General features: G+C 40.3%; 1 protein-coding gene across 1 annotated transcript in view; it reads right to left on the minus strand.

Moving 5' to 3' along the window:
* The window catches only part of SETX (senataxin), a 49,099-nt gene that overhangs the window by 4,816 nt on the left and 23,345 nt on the right, over window positions 1-20,938 (minus strand). The window contains exons 10-24 of the mRNA XM_084649650.1: window positions 19,966-20,068; window positions 19,032-19,208; window positions 16,311-16,540; window positions 15,591-15,758; window positions 14,826-14,982; window positions 13,859-13,960; window positions 13,157-13,272; window positions 12,098-12,169; window positions 10,944-11,093; window positions 9,584-9,691; window positions 8,611-8,798; window positions 8,111-8,203; window positions 4,557-4,721; window positions 3,896-3,994; window positions 1,046-1,133 (exon numbers count right to left, since the gene is read on the minus strand). Coding sequence (XP_084505776.1) covers window positions 1,046-1,133; window positions 3,896-3,994; window positions 4,557-4,721; window positions 8,111-8,203; window positions 8,611-8,798; window positions 9,584-9,691; window positions 10,944-11,093; window positions 12,098-12,169; window positions 13,157-13,272; window positions 13,859-13,960; window positions 14,826-14,982; window positions 15,591-15,758; window positions 16,311-16,540; window positions 19,032-19,208; window positions 19,966-20,068 — 2,016 coding nt within the window. The remainder of the gene's footprint in view (window positions 1-1,045; window positions 1,134-3,895; window positions 3,995-4,556; window positions 4,722-8,110; window positions 8,204-8,610; window positions 8,799-9,583; window positions 9,692-10,943; window positions 11,094-12,097; window positions 12,170-13,156; window positions 13,273-13,858; window positions 13,961-14,825; window positions 14,983-15,590; window positions 15,759-16,310; window positions 16,541-19,031; window positions 19,209-19,965; window positions 20,069-20,938) is intronic.

Below are 20,938 nucleotides of genomic sequence, written 5' to 3' on the forward strand. Positions count from 1 at the left end.
TAAAAGCGAAAAGTGTTCCTTTAAAAATTTCAAATTCAAAAAAAGACATTTTAGCTTCCTAAATGAGTAAAATCTAATGGTTTCTTAGATTGATTATATTATAAACAAGTCACTATATGCAAGGACAATGATATAATGAGAACAGGGACATTTACTGATTCTCTGCTGAATGAGAAATGCCAGCTACAGCAGTTAAACTGTCCCAGCAGTCCTGATTCTTATTACAATGCCGACTAATAACCGCAAAACTGGCCAAGTGCAGTACACTTGATCCCAATGAAATAAGCTAAGATCTTCCCCTTTTCCTCCTTACTTTATGCCACCATGCCTAGGATCTAACAAATTCTGGAAGCAAAGGGGTGAACAGGACAACATCAACAAGCCAGTACCTGGAACTAAACTGGCCTCTTTATGCTTAATTTGCATTCTCAACATGTGCTACAGTGGAAAACCAACTCTTCCTCAGGCATGGAGGGCCCTGTCAGTAGATATTATGCAGTTCTGCTCTAAAAGGGAATGGGGAGCAGATCTGGGGAGTATTTGGGGCTGGTGGGTCCTCTGGTCTTCTCCCTATCTGAAGGGGTCACTAGGACTGGGGAAGGCAGCTTTGTTTGGTTTATTGTTTGGCTTTGGAGGGAAGAAAGGGGATGATTCTGACCGTCAGGCTGTGAAGCTTGCCAGTGCCAGCTCTCGTTCATGCTGCCACTGAGGAGAAGATTTACCCCCTCATACTTTCAGTATTTTTTACTGATAAATTTTATTGCAAGCCATTTTACAGAACAGCATCTCATTTGCCTGGCTTGAAACAATGGATACAGTTCTCCCTTCAGAAAGCCTTCTTGTGTAATACACAGCCACAGGACAATTGACTCCGCCCAAGAGTAGCTTTCAGACCACTGGATTGCTTTAACTGAGCAACCTTATCCCAACACAGACTCCTCTTTCACACAAGGATGGGTTGGGAATGACTTTCACTTTCTCATTCCTGACTTGAACTAACAGGGAGAACAGGCAGAGATGCACCAGACTACAACACTGTACCTACCATTAACGTTGTCAATCTTCCAAGGATGAAGAGGCTGTACCTGGCTCGGGTAATTGTAACATTCAGACGCTGAAGACTTGCCAGAAACCTAAATAATGAAACAAAATTAAGTTGCTGTACTATTTCTTCCAACACACTTAACTGAATTTTAGTTCTTATTTTTAAGAAGTGACAATTGCGGAAATAAAAAAAAAAGCTAACTACAAAGAAGGTGGGTTTTCCTCCATCCCTTGTTCCCACTACAGCAGCCAGCCCTCCCCTAAACAAGGTACTTTGGTTGTTACCCAGGCTCCCTTTGCCATCTTCAATCCCCTGTAGAGAATCTCTCTCCCCCCCAGCTTCTACTGCTGCTGCTTCCCTTCTCAATGATATCTCCAGTCCCTCCTGGTAGCCACTACTTCTTTCATCTTAAAACAGTCTCCAAAGTCTTCCTATTCCCTCTGCCACTTCCCTTCCCTGCATAGACTCACAGATGGAAGAGATCAAAATTTATTTCTCCTGTCAAGACTTTGAGCTTCCTTTTGACTTGAACTGAAATAGATTGATAATATTTGGTATGATTAACATGAAAACGTTCTATTTAATATTTCAGCACTGTGCTTGAATATTTTATTTATTTTAAGGTCACCTGCAAAGGAGAAACACACTGTTGGTGCCGTTTTTGCTTTGTCATGGTTTTTGAGACCTGACATTATTGTTCCTTGACAAAAAAGTTTTCACATTGGAAATATTAGATCTTGTCTACCCTATTTTTGCCAGAGGACTCTACAGATAACAGAATTATAGGTTTCAGAGTAGCAGCCGTGTTAGTCTGTATTCGCAAAAAGAAAAGGAGTACTTGTGGCACCTTAGAGACTAACAAATTTGAGCATAAGCTTTCGTGAACTACAGCATCCGAAGAAGTGAGCTGTAGCTCACGTAAGCTTATGCTCAAATAAATTTGTTAGAATTACAGGTTTTATTCATTGTTTAAAGTTCAATTTTTGTTAGCACCTACTTAATTCAAACTCCTGATGAACCTTGTGGAAAAAAGCTCTGTTAAAGACTATAACGCTACCACTCCTCCTCCAATGAGGATTGAGAAAGCTCCCAACTCCAGAGCCTACTCTACACAAAGAATTTTGCAAAAACAAGTCTCGTCACGGCTGACACCAATTTAGTCAAACAGGTCCCACAGCAATACCTGGTGTTACCAGCATGTTAATGAACCCTATTCTTCAGCAGTTTCACACATACGATAGTAAAAACATTGCAACCCAGAGAACGGCCTATGTTAGGGCTCCCACCAGGGGAATTTCTGAGGTAAAATTCCCTAGTGTAGACACCATGCGGTTCTCCAGCTAAAAAATGGGAAGGCACAGCTTGATATTCCTGATAGTTTTAAGGTAAAAAAAATCTACAGGGGTCCCTTCTCCCCCCACTGAAATACCCTTTCAGTGTCACTTCTTGGACAGGGTTTTGCTCCCTTTGTAGGTCACTTTTTCAGTGAATTCACTGCTGGACTGGTTACCCTGAAGAGCAAAGCCCCTCTGCTCACTACACAATAATCTATAGCACAGGCAGCGGTGGTGCAAATTTCCTGTAACACCTTGCCAAGGTGGTTGGACCCTGCTTTGAAGAGACCACAGTGATTAATACTTCGTGCCTGCCTACATGAACAATTAGACTGCAGCAAGCTGGGGTGTGACTCTACACCACACCAGCCAGCCGTGGCCTGTCCACATACACCCTTGGTGATCCATGTTAACAGTTTGTTAGAGCGCTTTCAGCTAGTCCCATTTCAAAGAAGGATAGATCAAAGCGGTCTAATGAACTGTTAATGTATGTCAGCAGCATCCCCAGGGACAGTTAGACTGTAGCAGGCTAGCGCAGGGTAGAGCGGTCTAACTGTTCATGTAGACAAGCCCTTAGAACTTAAAGAGCATCTTATTGCCAAAGCAATGTACAAATAAAGCCTGAACAGCTGGGTGAGCTTTTAACCTTTATAAAGGGGCAAACTGAAGCAAAGAGGGTAACAGCCAGCCAGTAACAGCGCCAGAATTACACCTGGCTCCCATTCCCAAACAATCATCTAGATTAGGGATTTCTGAATCATATTTATAAACCACTTTCCTGTTTAGCAATACTTTGGCACTGGAAGTGCTATATAAATAAGTCACTTTCATTCATAATCATGAATAATTTTTTTTTTTTTAAAGAAAGGAAGATCAGCATATCAACAAAGTTACAATACACAGCCATATGAATATAATTTGTAAGATTGCACAGCAGAGCTAATAGCATGAAGATAGATACCTGGGTAACTGATGGCTGTGTATCATCTCTGTCCAAACTAAACAGACAATTAAAATGGCAAACCAAAGGATGCACGCAATTTAATCTGTGCTCAGTGCAGATTATTATAATACTTGGCATTGGGAGACTCAGGTTTAATTCCCTGCTCCACTATAGACTCTGTGTGAGAACCTGGACAAATCACTTAGCCCCACTGTGCTTCAGTTTCCTGTTCTACAACGAGGATAATACTGCCCTACCTCACATGGGCGCTAAGAGAAGAAATACAGTAAATATTTTGAAGTGCTTGGAAATCTACTGAAGAAAAGAATTACATAAGAGTTAGGTATTTCTATAGCACCCCCTGTCCAGACCACTTTTAGGAGATCAGTGGGGAGGGGTGACCATTAGAATGCTTAATTTGGCAGAGATGAAAAACACCAGACAGATATCTCCTTGATGTTCTCTTACTGACATTCTGCAGAGAACACATGTAAATAAAGTCTCTCTAGGTGTGTGCAGACTTCAAGTCACCAATACCCCCCTCTTTTTTTTTAAAAAAAGGGCAAGACATACCCAATTGACCCTTGTGTGCTGTTCGCTCTTACACACGTCACTATAATGCAGTCTTTCTGTCGACCCTGGAACCCGTCAACTGTGTCTACTTCTCCCGCTCTAGGAAAGAGGAATTTTGAGCTGTTTAAAATTTTCATCTTTGGATTTTAACCAAGTGCTTATCCCAATAACCTAAGCACTTTTATGAAAGGTTAACCTCTTAACATAATCCATGCTGTAAATTAAACTATTTCTTTAAAAAAAAAAAAAAAAGATACAGTGCATGACCCTCCTTTCTGAAAACATTCACTTTCTTTTTCAGACGCCAAGATTATGCCAGAATGTGGTTCAGATTCACTGTAGTTCAGGAATCATTTGAAGTGTGCTCTTTTATCACCTTTATTCTGAACAGTTGTATAAATCAGATCACATAAAGAGATCCAAACTAGAGAATGGTACCCAAGGACCTCACTAGCACTATGAAGAGAAAAAGCTTTGAATGCTGCTCTATGCTTGTAATTGCTTAACCAGTTGCAGCCAATTGTCAGTACTTTTTCTCAGCACAAAAAAATTTTAAAGATTACAGTTTCTAACCTACTGCAATATTTGACAGAGGAAATGCAAAAGGAAATCTTCCATCCAAAGGATTTCATCCCAGGTAGAACATATAGGGTATTTTTACCTGCCCCTGCCAAACTCTCTGTCCAGTTCTTGTTGAATCATCTTTTTCTGTGCACTGTAAGGGGTGATTATTCCTATGTGACGAAAACCAATATCATTCTTTTTTTCTTTAATCAATTTCATTATTTCCATCACCAGCTTTACTTCCTGGGGATTAGCAAAAGAGCTGAACAAGATAAAGAGGAAGAAAAACAACATCAAAACCATTTACATACTGTTAAACTCACTACTTTAGCACAGCTCATGTGCTAGGATTTACTGTGCCTCTTCATGCTTTATCCTTTTGAGATCTCTGGATGAAAGATGCTGCAAAGCACTTATAAGCCACCGCCAAGCTAGGGCTGACATACACCAATGGGGAAGATCTCCTGTGAAAGGCTCTGTTATTGGTCCCATGTGAGCTCTAATGCCTGGGGAAATTATAGAGGAGGGGAGCAAGTGTGTCTTGTGACAGCAGACCCTTAGAATTCAGCACGGAGAAGCAAGTCAGTGAGGTCATAGGGGTCTGGAGAAATGGTGCTAGAGTTAGCAGTGTGAAATGGCAGCTAGTGGGACACCAAACCAGGCTGCAAGGGATTAAATTCCACACAGTCACAAAATGAACACTTATTTATATTTGCACCCACGCATCACAGCAATGTAGGGCTGGAAGGGGCCTCAAGAAATCAACAAGTACAGCCCCCTGCACTGTGGCAGGACCAAGTAAACCTAGACCAACCTGACAGGAGTTTGTCCAACCTGTTTTTAAAAACCTCCAGTGATGGGGATTCCACAGCCTCTCTTGGAAGCCTATTCCAATGTATGTACCCTTGTAGTTAGAAAGTTTTCCCTAATATCTAACCTACTTTTCCCTTGCTGCAGATTAAGCCCATTACTTCTTGTCCTCCTGTCAATGGATATGGAGAACAATTGATCACCGTCCTCTTTATAACAGCCCTTAACATATCTGAAGACTTACCAGTCACCTTTTCTCAAGACTAAACACACCCAGTTTTTGTAATCTTTCCTAAGAGGTCAGTTTTTCTAAACCTTACATCATATCATTTTAGTTGCTCTCCTCTGGACTCTCTATTTTAGGAAAGATTTGGACAAACTGGAGAGAGCCCAGAATTGGGAACACTACTCCAGCTGAGGCCTCACCAGGGTCAAGCAGAATGGGACAATTACCACCTAATGCCTTACATACAACACTCTTATTAATACACCCCAGAATGATATTAGCCCTTTTTTGCAGCTGCACCACACTGTTGACTCTCATTCAGTTTTTGATTCATTATAGCTCCCAGATGCTTTTCAGCAGTTCTACCACCTAGCCAATTACTCCCCATTTGGTAGTTGTGCATTTGATTTTTCCTTCCCAAGTGAAGTACTTTACACTTGTCTTTACTGAATTTCATCTTGTTGAATTCAGACCAATTCTTCAATTTGTCAAGGTCATTTTGAATTATAATCCTGCCCTCCAAATTCCTTGTACCCCTCACAGCATGGTGTCATCTGCAAATTTTATAAGCATACTTTCACTCCATTATCCAAGTCATTAATAACTATATTGAACAGTACCAGATGCATGACTGACCCCTACAAGACCCCATTAGGTACGTCCTCCCAGTTTGGCAGCAAACCATTGATAAGTCTTTCAACCAGTTGTGCACCCATCTTATAGTAATTCCATGTAGACCACATTTCACTAGTGTGCTTATGAGAATTTCATGTGGGACTGTGTCAAATGCCTTACTAAAAATCAAGATATATCACATCTACTGCTTCTCCCCATCCAGTAGACGAGTAACCCCGTCAAAGAAGGAAATTAGGGTGGTTTGGCTTTGCTTTTTCCTTTTGACAAATCCATGTTGGTTATTTCTTATAACCCTATTATCTCTAGGTGCTTACAAATTGATTGTTTAATAATTTGTTCCAGTATCTTGCCAGGTATCAAAGTTAAGCTGACTGGTCTATAATTCTCCAGGTCCTCTTTGTTCCCCTTTTCAAAGATAAATATTATGTTTGACTTTCTCTAGTCCTCTGGGACCTCACTCCTCCTCCAGGAGTTATTAAAGATAACTGATAACAGTTCCAAGACTGTTTCAGCTAGGCCCTTAAGTGCCCAAGGATGAATTTCATCATGCCCTGACGACTTGAATATATCCTACTTATCTAAATAAATAGTCTTTAACCTGTTCTTTCCCTATTTTGGGTAGAATTCCTTCACCCCTTGATGTTAATATTACTTGTGTTGAGTATCTGGTTGCCATTAACCTTTTTAGAGATGACTAATGCAAAATAGGCATTACACATTTCAGCTTTCCTGATGTCATCGTTATTAGCTCTCCTTCCCCGATAAGTAGAGGACCTATACTTTTCTTCATCTTTCTCTTGCTCCTAATGTATTTAAAGATTTCTGATTTTGTTCCTATACGCTTGTGCTATTCTTTTGTACTTCCTCCTTTGCAATTAGTCAACATTTCCACTTTTTGTAAGATTTCTTTTTGATATTCAGGTCATTAAAGAGCTCCTGATGGAGCCACACTATTCTTCCTATCTTTCCTTCACATTGAGATTGTTAGCAGTTGTGTCTTCAATATTGTCTCCCTGAGAAACTGCCAGCTCTCCTAAACTCTTTTCCCCTTACATTTTCTTCCCATGGGACCTTACCTACCAGTTCTGAGTTTGTTCTCTGAGAACAATACAAAACAGTTGAGATAGCAGTCTGAATACTGGAATGAAGAAAGCATGAGGAGCAAGACATAGCAGAGAAAGTCCAAACAGTCAGTGCTACATGTATTGTGTGCTTTTTTATTTAGAAGACAGCAGGACTTTAAATTGAAAGTGGGTTGGGATTTCTCTTTGAACGTTGTTTCCTCGACCAATGTAGTAGAGCCATTTGATGGTCAGACACTACCACTCACTCTCTGGAACTAAGTATTTGTGACAATAGTGCTTTGAACCATACTCAGACAGATTCAGCACAAACCATGGTGGAAGAACTAAGTGCCAGCAAACTTTATGTGGAGCAACTGGAGCCATTCAAAGGTAACCATGGATTGACCTTGGACAGCCATGGAAAGCCCTGGAGATTAGCAGAGAAAAGAAGAAAGGGCAGGTGACCTTGACTAAAAACACCACTACATTTAAAGACTTGTGAAACACTACCCTGCACCCACAGAAAGGTAAGTGGGTCCCAAACTGGATATGAAAAGAGTTAGAAGGAAAAAAAACCTGACAAAGTTAATGACACTCATTCCAGATAGTAAACAGGCTGTTCACAGGGTCTCTGGTTCACTACAAGATAACTACATCAGGAAGGATAGCCCTGACTCTACTCAGATATACAATCACTTACACCCAAGCCCTTTTATAAAGGCAAGATAATATATTTACATCAGAGACATGCCAAACTCGTGCCCTGAGCAACAATGTTCTCCCACTACTGAATGTCAACATCAGGTCTTTAGTTCAGAATGGAGCTTTGGCTACGTTCCATGTATGAAAAATCATTCTGCAGTTAATTATACCAGCAGATTTAGATTTTGGTGGAAAGGAGAATAGAGAACTTACTCATTATTCCGTTTCTCGTGGCCATCTGCTACATCAAAGACCAGGTATGGCTGGAATAGCCAATCTGAAGAACATCTGTTCTCTTCTGTTGCTCTGTAAATAATTGTAATTATCACCATTGCAACCATCAAGAGTTATGAGAATTGATACATCACTTATTTACGACAGGTAAAAAAACTCAGGAGACTTTCAGCTTCTCTTCTAGATTCCATAATTCCTTATGCCATCAATGTATACCAAGGCAAGAAACCGAGCTCTTGGTGATAGAGAATTAGCCCAGTCTTTGAGATGATGATCTAGTTAATTCATGAGCCCAAGACAACAGCTGGAAGAAGGCTATGGGAGTTTCCACGCCAGTTATGCAAACATCTGTTTCCCTCTTTTGGAAAGAAATCCTACGGGCAAAGGAGTACACTGATTGATATGTGGGGAAATAACTAAGTGCTGTTAAGTTTTTGCTGGAATACCCCTACTAACAAAACAAACAGAATGCGACCCACCTGTCAGTCTTTAAAGTCCTGCCATAAATGTAATTGGATGGGAAGAGGCAGATGTCAGGATGCATCCTATATTGTACAGTCAGCTGTAAAACGGGCAGCTTCCCTGTAACATTCTGCTCCATCTGTTCCTCCAGGTGTTTGTGCAGGCGAGCCATCATAGACTGATCATAGCCATACTCTTGAGCTTTCTGCCAGAGGCAAAACACAGGACTGACTTTTGTGGTGTTAGGTGCATCATAAGAAATCCAATATGGGCTTAAACTTGCAGCTTTGTACATTCGTTTTCACACCTTTAACTCACCAACAAGACACTGAGTTTGAGAGCGTTACAGATATTTATATTTTAGTTTTCACAATTTGTATTTGTCAGTAAATCTGCACCTTCATTTCAGCAGAATTTTACTGGCATTAACCAGTCAGAAGCTTTATAGTTAGTGGATCTTTTGGAAAAAAAAAAAAGAGGTTATATTTCTTATTAATCTATCCAATAAGAAAAGTTTCCAACATGCAGTTTCAGGGGTAAAAAAGCAATGTGCGGTATGAATTACATTCAATGTTTCCCCTTTCTTGGCTCATACAGATAGGAATATAGAGCCCAACCTCCAGTCCGAGCTACAATGTCCACACTGCTATTTTTAGCAAGCTAGCGTGAGCCCCACTTGGGTGAGTTTCTCTACCTGTGTCAGGAGGCTCACTCCCAGCTGCAGTGAAGACATACCCTAAGTGACTTACTTGACCAACATCACACAGAAAGTCTGTGGCACAGCAGGGCATTGAACCTGATCACCTGAGTCCCAGGCTAGTGCCCTGACCACAGGACCATCCTTTTCCCCCTTGTATTTTATATGTTCAAATTGTCCCATCTAGCCTTGATTACATACTTTTAGGCAGTCTGTGCTACTAGACATTATTGTCCTTTCACTATTTCCATTATACAACTCCGTTACCAAAGGTACAAATACAATCTGCTTACCATAGATATTACAGTAGGAGGCAGCTGCTTGGGATCTCCAACAAGGACAAGTTTACTACAGCGATGAGTCAATGGAATCAGAGTTTCAACCTCACATGACTGCCCTGCCTTTCATATACACAAGCAGGAATAAATGAAGTAGGAGTTGTAAGCCAAAAAGAGGAAACATAAGTGTTACATTTCCTAAAACGTACTCAGAATAACCCAACACATTCATTTTTCAAAGTTAAAAAAAACAAAAGAAGGAATATTGCTTTGCTTAAGAAATCTGAGCAAAGACGACTAAAATAAATTGCTCTCAATATGAAATTACATGCAAAGCAAATATTCCTTGCTCTCTAAACAGAAACATTTATAACCCATCAATCTGGAAAGTTTCCACCACTTTTTTTTTTGCTGTGCTCACCTTCAGAGATTCATGTCCCATGTGGATCCCTCTCCTTCTAAGAAACAGTATTTCTGCAGTATTTCTGTGGTTTGGGAGGCCATCCTGGCCAGAGCAACCTGCTGCTCCCCAGCCCATGAGCATCCCCTTCTTGGGATACACAGGAAGCCAGGTCCCCACCCCTGAGACTCCCAAAATCACTCACAGGCTACAGGCTCCCTTGGCTCTGGTGCAATTCCAAGCACACATGCATGGGCAGGCAAGAACTACCCCCCAAGGGGAGACACATGCACTTCAGCCTCTGGAGAGGTGAGTGAGCTGGAATGCTCTTTCCCGCCCGCACATCTCCTGCAAAGGGAGGGGCCACACTCCCTTAGTCCAACCTTCCTCCTCGTTCTTAGAGCCTCACGGCAGCAGGTGAGCCAAAAGACTCAGGTAGTGAGAGGAATATTTTGAAGAAACAAGACAAAATTCAGAACCAGTCAGGTCCTTGTGCCCCCACACAGCGACACACCCCATAGTTTGAAAACCAATGGTTTAGATTAATTCAGATTAATCTCCCACCTGAGTAACAGATACATGATAGAAGTAATGAACTTTGACGCTGTTCTCGTCTTTCATGGGTCTGGGATCTCCCAGACTTTGCTAAATCGTAGAACATGGACTCAGATGGTTGCTATTTATAACTAGGACAAAAAAGGCCTATCTACAAAGGCCTCAGGCCCCTGGCTGACAAACAGTGTGTGTAGCCTTATCGTGTTCTGCCTTAAGCAGAAGAGAACATAGTTTGGGGATTATGGTCTGGCTCTGGCACTGAGGAGAGCCTATCATCAGAAGCCACAAAGCAGTGTTGAGGAAAGACTGCAACAAAAAACGTTAGCTTTATAATGGATGTTTCTCCATCCTTCCAAATATCATGCTGCAGCTGTTGCCATCGATACTAAACTGCTTATAGTTACTAATAGCTTTGCTGACCTCATCCACAATGACACAGCTGAAAGGGTCAAGTCCTTGCCGGCGAAAAGCAGACTCCAGCAGAAAGCCTCCGCTTGTGCTCAATGTGCAACAGATGATGTGGGACTCCAAGATGATGCTAGCCTGCACTTCCTGAGGGCGCCCTCCAACCTTTGGGTACAAGGGCAAGACTCTTAATATCGTGCTTCTTTTAGACGGATTTAAAATTTTCTTAATCATCTGTTTTGACTTGTGATAACAGCATCTACCGGTTTGGCCAATTCAAACAGCTAAACATATGGTTACACTAAAGTCAGCTCCTTTGGGGGCATATTAGCTCATACCAAAAGAAACTGAACATGAAACAAATATTTTTAGTCTGCCTGACTAAGGTTTTGCTCTCACTAACTCCCAAACACAACAATATCTCTATGTAGTTTACAAGACATTGCTGTACAGGATGTAAACTTCATTGAAAGTGTACTTTTATGTCTGTATGTATGCAATCCAGACTTTACAATTGTTGTATTAGAATTAGTTCACCATCACCACATTCCTTAACTCCTTAGGACAAAGTAAGGAGTCATGAACAGCCTATATCCGTTACAGATCCAGCTTTCATGATACCTTGGATAGCTGCCTGTAGTTTGGCCCTATTTTCTGTTTTTGGCAAAAGAGCTCAGCATCAGAGTGTGTTTCTACCTCTAAGAGCATATCAAATTACTTTACATAACCTCATCATTCTCCATAAGCCAAGTAATTCCCCCAATTCCTGTGTGCTGACTTGCTTAAAAACATTTAAGTGTATTTCAGCCAGATGTTTAGGAGTAGGATGGTGAAGGGAAGGAGTCCTGAGGGAAAGTTCATATATAATAGATGTCTCCCCTAGAGTCTGTTGCTCCTAACAATGCTCAAGTGGGTAGATTGTTCATTATTTTAAATTCACCCTAAACTAATGATGTTACATTTTTAACACACTTCCCATCTGTTTCTTTGTAAAATCCTGCCAGCAGAATGTACCTGGATTTTCACTCAAGTTTTATTTAGTTACTTTTAAATCCTCCCAGCAACCTCAAAACCAAGAACCATCTATTTTGTAAGAGATGAAAAAATGATGCATCTATACAAATTAACTAAGTTTGTTTTAAAGAGTTGCCCTGAGGAAAGATTCCTACCTGCCTCAGCTGAGAAGTGAGTTGTTGCCGCTCTCTTGAAAGTCTGGCAATTTCGTCATCTAACTTTTGACTCTGAAAGAAAGATATGAACTGGAATATTCGTATCAAGAGTAATTAACAATGCACATTTCCTTTGTTCTCCTATGGCCTCAAGGTTTTCTATACATCTAAACATGTTCAACTTACAGCCTTTTAATATCTAAGTGTACCTGTATATGCAGACCACAGTTTCTTAGAAAAGATACACAACTGTGAGCTGTTGACAACATAAGATATTTAGATTCCTAAACACACTACACTGGCTTGTCTCCATGAAGCTAAGCACTGTAATTTACTATCAAGTAGCTGCAACACACAGGTATGCCAAGTGTTTAAAGCAAAAATTGAGGGGAGACTTATAAGTGAAGTAAAGTATAACAATCAGTCATAAAAATGTTTCTTGTCTGACTGCTTGATATGTAAAGAGACAAGGTGGGTGATGGAATATCTTTTATTGGACCAGTTTCTGTTGGAGAGAGAGACACGATTTCAAGCTTACATGCAGCTCTTCTTGAAGTCTGGGAAAGTTAATCAGTGTCACAGCTGAATAAAAAGTGGAACTGATTGTTTAGCATAACAACACTGCTTGATATGTATCCAATTCCAGGGTTAAAGGTAAAAAAAAACTAAGCTTAAAAACACACAAGAAAATGAATTCATGAAAGATTTTAAGTGCCAATTACAGTGAGCAAGAAGGGACTATTCCCTCTAGCTGACCACAAAGTAAATGAAGGATCCTGCAAACTGCCTTAGAGAGTTCCAGGTGTGTACATTGCCTTATCTAGAACTTTGACACAGCTAAATGACAGAGACAAATGCCTCTATGGTAGAAGGCTATTAATTCCTGGCTTATTTTAACAGTATTGGTCAAGTGCCATGTGTTTGGAGGGATGAAAGAAAACGTTGCTTCCCATCACAATTGAGAAAGGTATATTCGGTTTAGAAAGAAGAACTCTTGTGGATTGAGCCTCCACGGAAATGAAGATGTATGAAAAAAACTACAAAGCAAAATTAAACTACCCTCTGCCTCTTATCACATCTATCCATGGCACGCTGCCGAGAGAGACTGTCCAGCTGGCGATCTAGAGCTTCCTTTTTCCTGTGAATATCCTGGTCACGGCCAGGTTGTCCCCTGTCTATGAAAATAAAATGAGGAGGAAATTAAAAGGAGAAATTTAAATGTTACAGACCAATTTTTTTTTTTTAAAAAAAAACTATGTGACTAGCACCGCCTAAGAATGAAAGGACTGGCGCCCAGTTTACTTGACATTGTTTATACTCCTTTTACTTCCTGCATTTCTCACCTTGGACAACGAAAATCAATGAAGTCAGTATCCTTTCTATTTATTAACCAGGCTTTTAAATGCCACAGTGTCTAGATTTCAAATGCTACTGAAGCGTTTGTTTAAATACAAACGTTCTCAGTAGATTTTTATTTGTGGGAAAAATCTACTGGCCTTATAAAAGCTGTTTACTTTTTAAAAAAAATACAAAATTTAAGTTTTAGGCCAAATCTATATTGACAGTGTCCCCCTTTTTAGGCCCGTAGAGAAAACAAGTTCCTTATAAAAGCACTGTGGCATAATATAGGCTGTTCTATAAATACCTGCCTTCATGAAGTTTCTCCTTTGTGTCCAGTGGAACTGAGCACATCGCATAACCAGTCTCAAGACCATATTCTTATAAAGGAAACTAAAGTAATCATCTTTGCATGTTACTTACTCATCCTGTGGCTAACTTGGCTGTCCAGGCTGAATCTCAGGACATCAGTGCTTATTGACTTTTCTGGACCGAGTCGCACTAAGTTTATATCTCCACAATTTCCTGTATATAAACCACAGTTTCAGATCACAGATTCAAGATAGGAGCTAGTTATGCTAGACTTCATTATCTACAATATTTCTCATTTAAAAAGGGCATTTTCTGATGCACATTTACATATCTGCTATGAGATCACAGTCAGAAATGCAGGCACATGAATATGGAGTAAACATCAGCTATATGGAAGAATCCCTGAGAGCTTCAGTGAAGCCATGTTTAAAAAACAGTGCATGCAGTTCTGACAGCAGTATTTTGCCTTTGTACTGGAATATTCCCTGCTAGTAATTCACTTTTCCTAACACTGACCCACCAAAGTAGAGAGCTTAGACATTGTCAATTTCACACAAGCACAAACAGTGAGAGAAAATAGAACCACAAAGTGAACTGACTCCAGAATATATTGCAAAAACATTTTACCCTGACCTTTAATGGCAACTCAAACTGATAAGAGCTGGAAATTCCAATAGTTTCAGTATAAAGATGGAAATCGTCCATCCAAGCCTTTGAGCCATATTGAGAAAAAAGTGTATTAATACTTTAACACAAAAAGAGGAAAAGGGTCAATGACAGTGATTTCAAGCTGCAAAGTTTTGTAAGTGCTTGCTATTAAAGCAATATAGTCACTGACAAACAAGTTATACCATGCACATTCTAGAGAAACATATGAAAGCAATCAATAGGGAGTGTGAGGTCATACTGATTATGTTCTTCTGTGGGGAGAACGTATCTTACTCTTATCTGTATAGCACTGTAATTGTACACATGCTTTATGAATAAGTGATGATATGAAGCAATTGCATCCTGGTTAAACAGTTCCTTTTTCTCCTTCAATGTTACCCATTTTATATATGGAGATAAACTTGCACACCCAAAGGATTTTTTCTGTCTTGGCATTTTTCTTTGAATTCCAAGATTATCTTTTTCATGAGTTCATCAACAGCAGCATTGGATGGTGCACAAACCAGAACACGGTTTCGCTTGATCTTGGCATTCAAGTTTTGAGCTGGATTCTCATTCCCAGACCTCTGCAGGTTAATAAACAAGACATCAAAACCAGCAGTCTAGTCCAGATTTTTAATTTCAAAAGTTAGACAGTACACTCCTCTCAAACAGGATATGGTTAATCTGGAAGACTGCTTTACTGGGACCTCTCTCAGGGAACCACCCAATCTTAACAGTGACTTCTGCTTAAACTGCAAAGTATTGGCATGAATTCTATTTAATGGAGATACATTTGGCTAATGTATAGGGAGTTAACACGAAAACTAACAGGTGTGATGATTTTACTGTGACAGATGACTCAGGTTTCTTACCTTGCTAACTATGCAGCAGCTAGGCAAAGTAGATTTATGCATTTTGTTTTTCAAGCATTGCTGGAATTAATAACTTTTTTTTCCAAAATGCATGTGGTGTTTCAATACCAGAGTCACAGCTAGTAGCCAATTAAATTCACAGCCTCTTATTCAGTACCAAACAAATAAAAGTGAATGAGTTATATTCTCTAGTAGTTACTACAATAAATACTTTAAGAATGATTACATTTAGTTCATGTTGCCAACTACTTCATTTCACTGCTTCTCTTGGGTGAGCAAAGGTGGAATGCCTGACGGAATATGTAACCATATTCACCTACCTCTGTCAGAATACGGTACAGGAGTCCAACAATAGTTTTTGATTTCCCTGTCCCAGGTGGCCCATGGATCAGGCAGATTCTGGGAAGTCTTGGATGCTCCTTCACCATAGCATAAGCAGTTTCAATAGCCTTCTTCTGATCTGCATTGTAGTCTCTCATGTAGGAAGTCTAAAGGGAAAAAAATAATGTTCTGTTAACTGAAGTCATCAATAAAAGTTTCTGTGCTTTCAGTTTGTGTTTCTTGTCGTGCCCTCAGTTTGAAGAGCTTATAGAGTGCACACACTTCTGAGACTGAGTTTTCTCTCTGCACAGCACACCCCTGACCTGAAGGCTGCTACTGAGAGGATTTTAGGTCTCCCATGCCTTCTTTTAGTTTTACTTTTCTACCACCACCCCCTCAACTCCTAAGCAGATATTTCTCCACTAAACAGCGGACGGGAGTGCTTCTTGATTAAAACAGATATCAATACAGTGCCATAAATCAAAACAAAAAAGAGGCATCTGAACATATGTTCAGCCCCTTATCTAGGCACAAAGTTCATCAACTCCATGGAGTTTGGCACTCAAAGATGCTTTTGAACCTGGCTCAGCTGCCCAATACTACGTTCAGTGAGCACCCAAATACTGGGATGGCTTTTCTAACAATTTAGCAAAATTGGTAAAATAATTTGCTCACTTGTCATCCCTCACCACCATTTACTACTTAGTTACAGGACTTACAGTGCTCTCTGAAGTTACATTCAAATCCCTGGGACAGAAGTCAGTGTAACTTGGATTTATGATGGGTTTAGCCAGAGGACTCCTGCTCAACAGTAGCAGACCTTTGAACCTTCGTTGCGTGGTCACTAGAGAGCTGACCACTACACATTTCACTGGCTGATTTATGTAGTATGACAAATTGCCTCGAGTTTGGACAGAAAGGTGACAGACAATATGCTGCTCATTTTGCCCTGTTAAAAGAAAGAGCATCATGGTAAAGCAACCATATATTTTATTCTTCTTACATTAACGTTTCAAGTTTGATGGTTACATTTCTTTTCAAATACAAATTTTACTACTCCTGCAACTCTTCACTCCAACACATCTTAGTGCATTGCAGCCTGATTCTGGAAGATGTTGAACATTTTCCAGCTGAAATTGTTAGGACACTCAGTATCTTACAGGACGGGGCCCAAAGAGTACACACAGCACTTATTCACTGTCAGTCTTTACTTGGACAGAATACCAAGGCTTTAACCAACTGTAGCAGTGCAGTCACCCCGCTCCAGTCAGAAAGGGGTTAAAAGCATCCAGGAGAGGCTGGTTGGGTAGTCAGCCACAGGTGTGGTTGCACCCAATTAGGGCACTGCTGGCCCTGAAAAGAGGGCAGGCTGGGAGAGTGAGAGAGACTCTTGCTCCAGCTGGGGAGAAGAGAGAACCAGGTTGCCTAGGAGAGCAAGCAGGGGTACCTTGGACAGAGCAGTACTGGGAAAGGGCAGGCTGAGCTGGGGGGCTCTGGCCTGGTGACCTCACAGGTTGAGGCCTTGCAGCAAAGGCCTGAGGAGATACTAGGGCTGCAGGGAGGCAGCCAGGCCAAAAAAAGGCAGTAGGTTCAACCCCCTTGCCAATGATGAGCGGCCATTTCAGACTGCAGTTTTCCCCTGAGAGAATGGGTTAGATGACGACTGGCAGGAGCCACTGAGGCAAGGTGGGTATAGGGGGTTGGGTTCCCCTGGGTGGGGAGAGCCAGAATGTGGAGGCACTGCCATAAGGCAGCACCCCAAAGAAAGGGGCACCAGGGTCCGGAAGGGACACGGGGCCAGAGGTGGTGGAGACAACAGGGCAGGTAACAAAGGGCGAGAAACCGGCCAGAGGAGGTGCTCCTGAGCTGGATGAGCTCATTCCTGGACAACCAGCCTGAGGAGCCGTGCCAGTGACTGCACGCCCTGCTACACCAACTTTATATAAAAATGTTATACACCCATTACAGCAGATCTCCACTTCTAGTTTACCACACGACACGCTGAAGAGACTTACAACTAGGTCCAAGAAACAATGTCTAGGTCAGCTACATGGGAGGCACATGAGGATTAGACTCTTGGTCTATTACTTCCCAGGAGTAAGTAAGTGCATTCAACTTGTGTGGGAAATAAGTGTATAACATAACTAAACAGAAACCTTTTCAGCCAGCTAAGGAACAGTGTGGTATAAAGGGAGTGTTATAACAGGGTGTTATAAAGGGAGTCCGATTTTTATCAGGGTCGCAGCAACACATGACTCTGAGGGAGGGGGAATATAAAAATCATAAACAGCATTTCAAAAGAGAGGGGGAAATTGCCACTTAATTATATGGCCCACTTTTGCTGAGAAAGGATTTGATTCCTGGGGTCTCCATAAATTTTTTAAAATAGAAAAAGATGGTACCCGTAAAAGGTTTGTTGACACTTCAGCTAGACCAAGAAAGATTTTGAGGCTTGCCTGAGAGCAAGGCTCCCATGATGTTTCACAGGGAAGATGAAGCTAACTTTACAGAGTGGAATTTTACTGAGCAGTAACCCTTAGAATATTTTGAAAATGGTTGTCGGAGATATTTTATCAATGTACTACCTGCAAGACACAAAACAAATAAACGTCTAAAATAAGGGCTTAAAAAATGACTAACCAATAGATGTGGAGACAGTTCAAAAGTTGCAATGTTATGGGGAATCTTGGAAAGACCTTAAGATAACAAGTTTGTACCAAAAAGAGGAAATACATAAGGACCAGAATGATACATGATAACGGTAAAAATAATTGCCCTTAAAAATCAGGAGGAAGTAGAGTATCTGCAGACTGAATGCATGCTGTCAGGGAAATATAGGGAAAAGTCTTTCACAGCTGTTGGTAACTATTTCTCTCAGTGTATGTGCTGTGTTTACTAAGCATTAATAAATCCAATCAAGCTAACTTATCCGAGGTTTGTTATTATTAAACTAACTCAGACTCAAGAGAACCCCTCTCACTAAACATAATCACAGTTTTTAAATTATTATTGGTTATTGATTAGACGAATTGTTAATTCTTGATTAATTAAATAGTACTTTGGAAAGTCTAAATTAAGGGACAGGCCCAAATAAAGGTAACATTTTAATTTTGGAACAACAAGGATCAAATACTAACAGTGGCACTGTTATAACCTTTACAAGCCATATTGGCTGGAGAGTAAAAGGGTTCTCAAATTTATATTTAGATGATCAGACAATAGATTTGTTGCAGAAACTCTTGCTAAGCTCGCCATTGGAGACAAACACTAAAGAAGAAATAATAAATACAAATAAAATAAGTTAAAAATGTACCAATTAGAATGGATTTAGAGAAATATGACTTTGGAGGGAATAAAAAGATATGGTGTCATCATGCAAAAAGAACCAGCTCCCATCCTAGTGGATTATACTATAATATCTCTCAACGACTTTTACTTACTCGTTTCACGGAGTGATGCACGGGAGAAGCGGGTCACAAAACCAACATGATACATTAGATGGCTCTCCATCTCACTTTCTTCTGTAAAGGTGTTTTGTTTTTCAGGCACCACCAAAAAGATCAAGTCGTCATCCTTTGGATGAAGCTGTTTTGCCAGATCACTTTCCCGAATGCATGCTACCGGGAACAATGTAAAAATTAACATGGGCACAGCCAGCCGTATTTGGGTAACCACTGAACTATTCATTTATTGCAGGCACTTCTGAAATATGCATCTAATTTTTAAAATGGTTAAAAGTTACAAAAATGCAGACTTTACAGTGTGTGACCTGCCCAAGGCTCAAGGAATCTATGCAAGAAGCAGGATTATAACTCAAGAGTACCTGGTTACCAATCTTGGACTCAGATCAGACACATGAAACCAAATAAGCCGAAAAGCTACTTCATTCCCATCTCCTTTTCCAGGAAATTTGTCATCAAACAATTCTAAATGGGTCAGATCTGATATATTAAAATATTTAGAAAACAGCTTGGCATAGTGAGCAATTTTGAAGCATGAATTCCTTGCATGGGGTACTTTTCACCAACATGTATTTTGTACCTTTTTTCAAACAAACAATGGAAAAGTCTTATAAATCTGGGCATTCTGGATGTCACATGCAAACTGCTCCTATATAATGAGGAGTAATAGTTGTGCCATATCCGACTGGCACAGTGTTTTCTCTAGATTGGCAATAAAGTACATTTCTGTTTATGCATTTATACCAAGGTCATCACTGTATTTGTAACTAGGCCTCAGGTTCGACCTGTAGCCACAACATAAATTTGAGCATCTCCTACACCTATTTCTACCACTCAGTTTTAATTCATTAATTCAATTCATTGTATTTTTGCCTATTTCCCCAGAAAACTGGGTGTTTTCATAAATACTCACCTGTAAAATCTGCTCGATTCAAGTCAGCGCAGAAATTTTGTAAGTGCAAATGATAACAATTTTTCTCTCTTGTTTTCTGGTTTTCTATCCATTCCTGTGCAACCTGCATGTAATAAAAGTGGAAGTTATATGAAAATATTTTAGGAGGTTGTTTTTCATAAGGATAAATTACGTTCTAAAATTACACCATGATTTGTCATGACTAGTGAAGAGCACCAGTACTGAAGCGAACTGGCAGAAATGAAGCGAAACCGATGGTACTGTTGCAGGTCAAGATATAAGGTGACCTTCAAAATGGAACAACATTCAATATTTGTGCAAGAAAGAAGCCTGAAAGGGTTTTTCTTACCAGTCTGCTCCAAAAACAGTTTTTCTGTTAGTTTTTTTACTGTCAAGTCTTATCTGCCCTGTTTCTGCTGAAGGACTTTTGGGGGGATGCAAAGGTGGAGCTTGAAAGCACTCTCAGACGCTAATTGAAGGGACAAGGTGAGTGAGGTAATAATTTTTATTGGACTAACTTTTGTTGGTGAAAGAGACAAGCTTTCAAGCTTACACAGAGTTCTTCCTTAACTGAAGGGACAGGGATATTGTATCTTTACCAGAACACTTTTCTAGCAAATGTTTGTGTTACACTGATGTTAAAGTTTTAAGCAGTCTGAAATAAGATCATTTCCCATATCAACTGGATCTCTTTTGCAAAGCTTCTTGATGTCATAAGCCTGACTGATCTATTCATTCTTAACATATTTTTGGAAAACAAAATAGCCAAGACCTGACTTTTTCTTGTAAAAAGACATTGCGATTTTCCCTTTTAGGTCTTCTTTATACACTATGAAGAAAAAGGGGCACAAACCCAATTTTTCCCTTTGCAGGTGGCCTTTTTAAAGTTAACTGAAAGAGCTCAGTTATAGTGGATGGGAGTGCAGAGGGCATGGCAACAGTGCTCATGGAATGTCATTTTTTTGAGCACTAA

The sequence above is a fragment of the Lepidochelys olivacea genome (assembly GCF_965140295.1).
Source record: "Lepidochelys olivacea isolate rLepOli2 genome assembly, chromosome: 16".
Lineage (NCBI taxonomy): Eukaryota > Metazoa > Chordata > Testudines > Cheloniidae > Lepidochelys > Lepidochelys olivacea.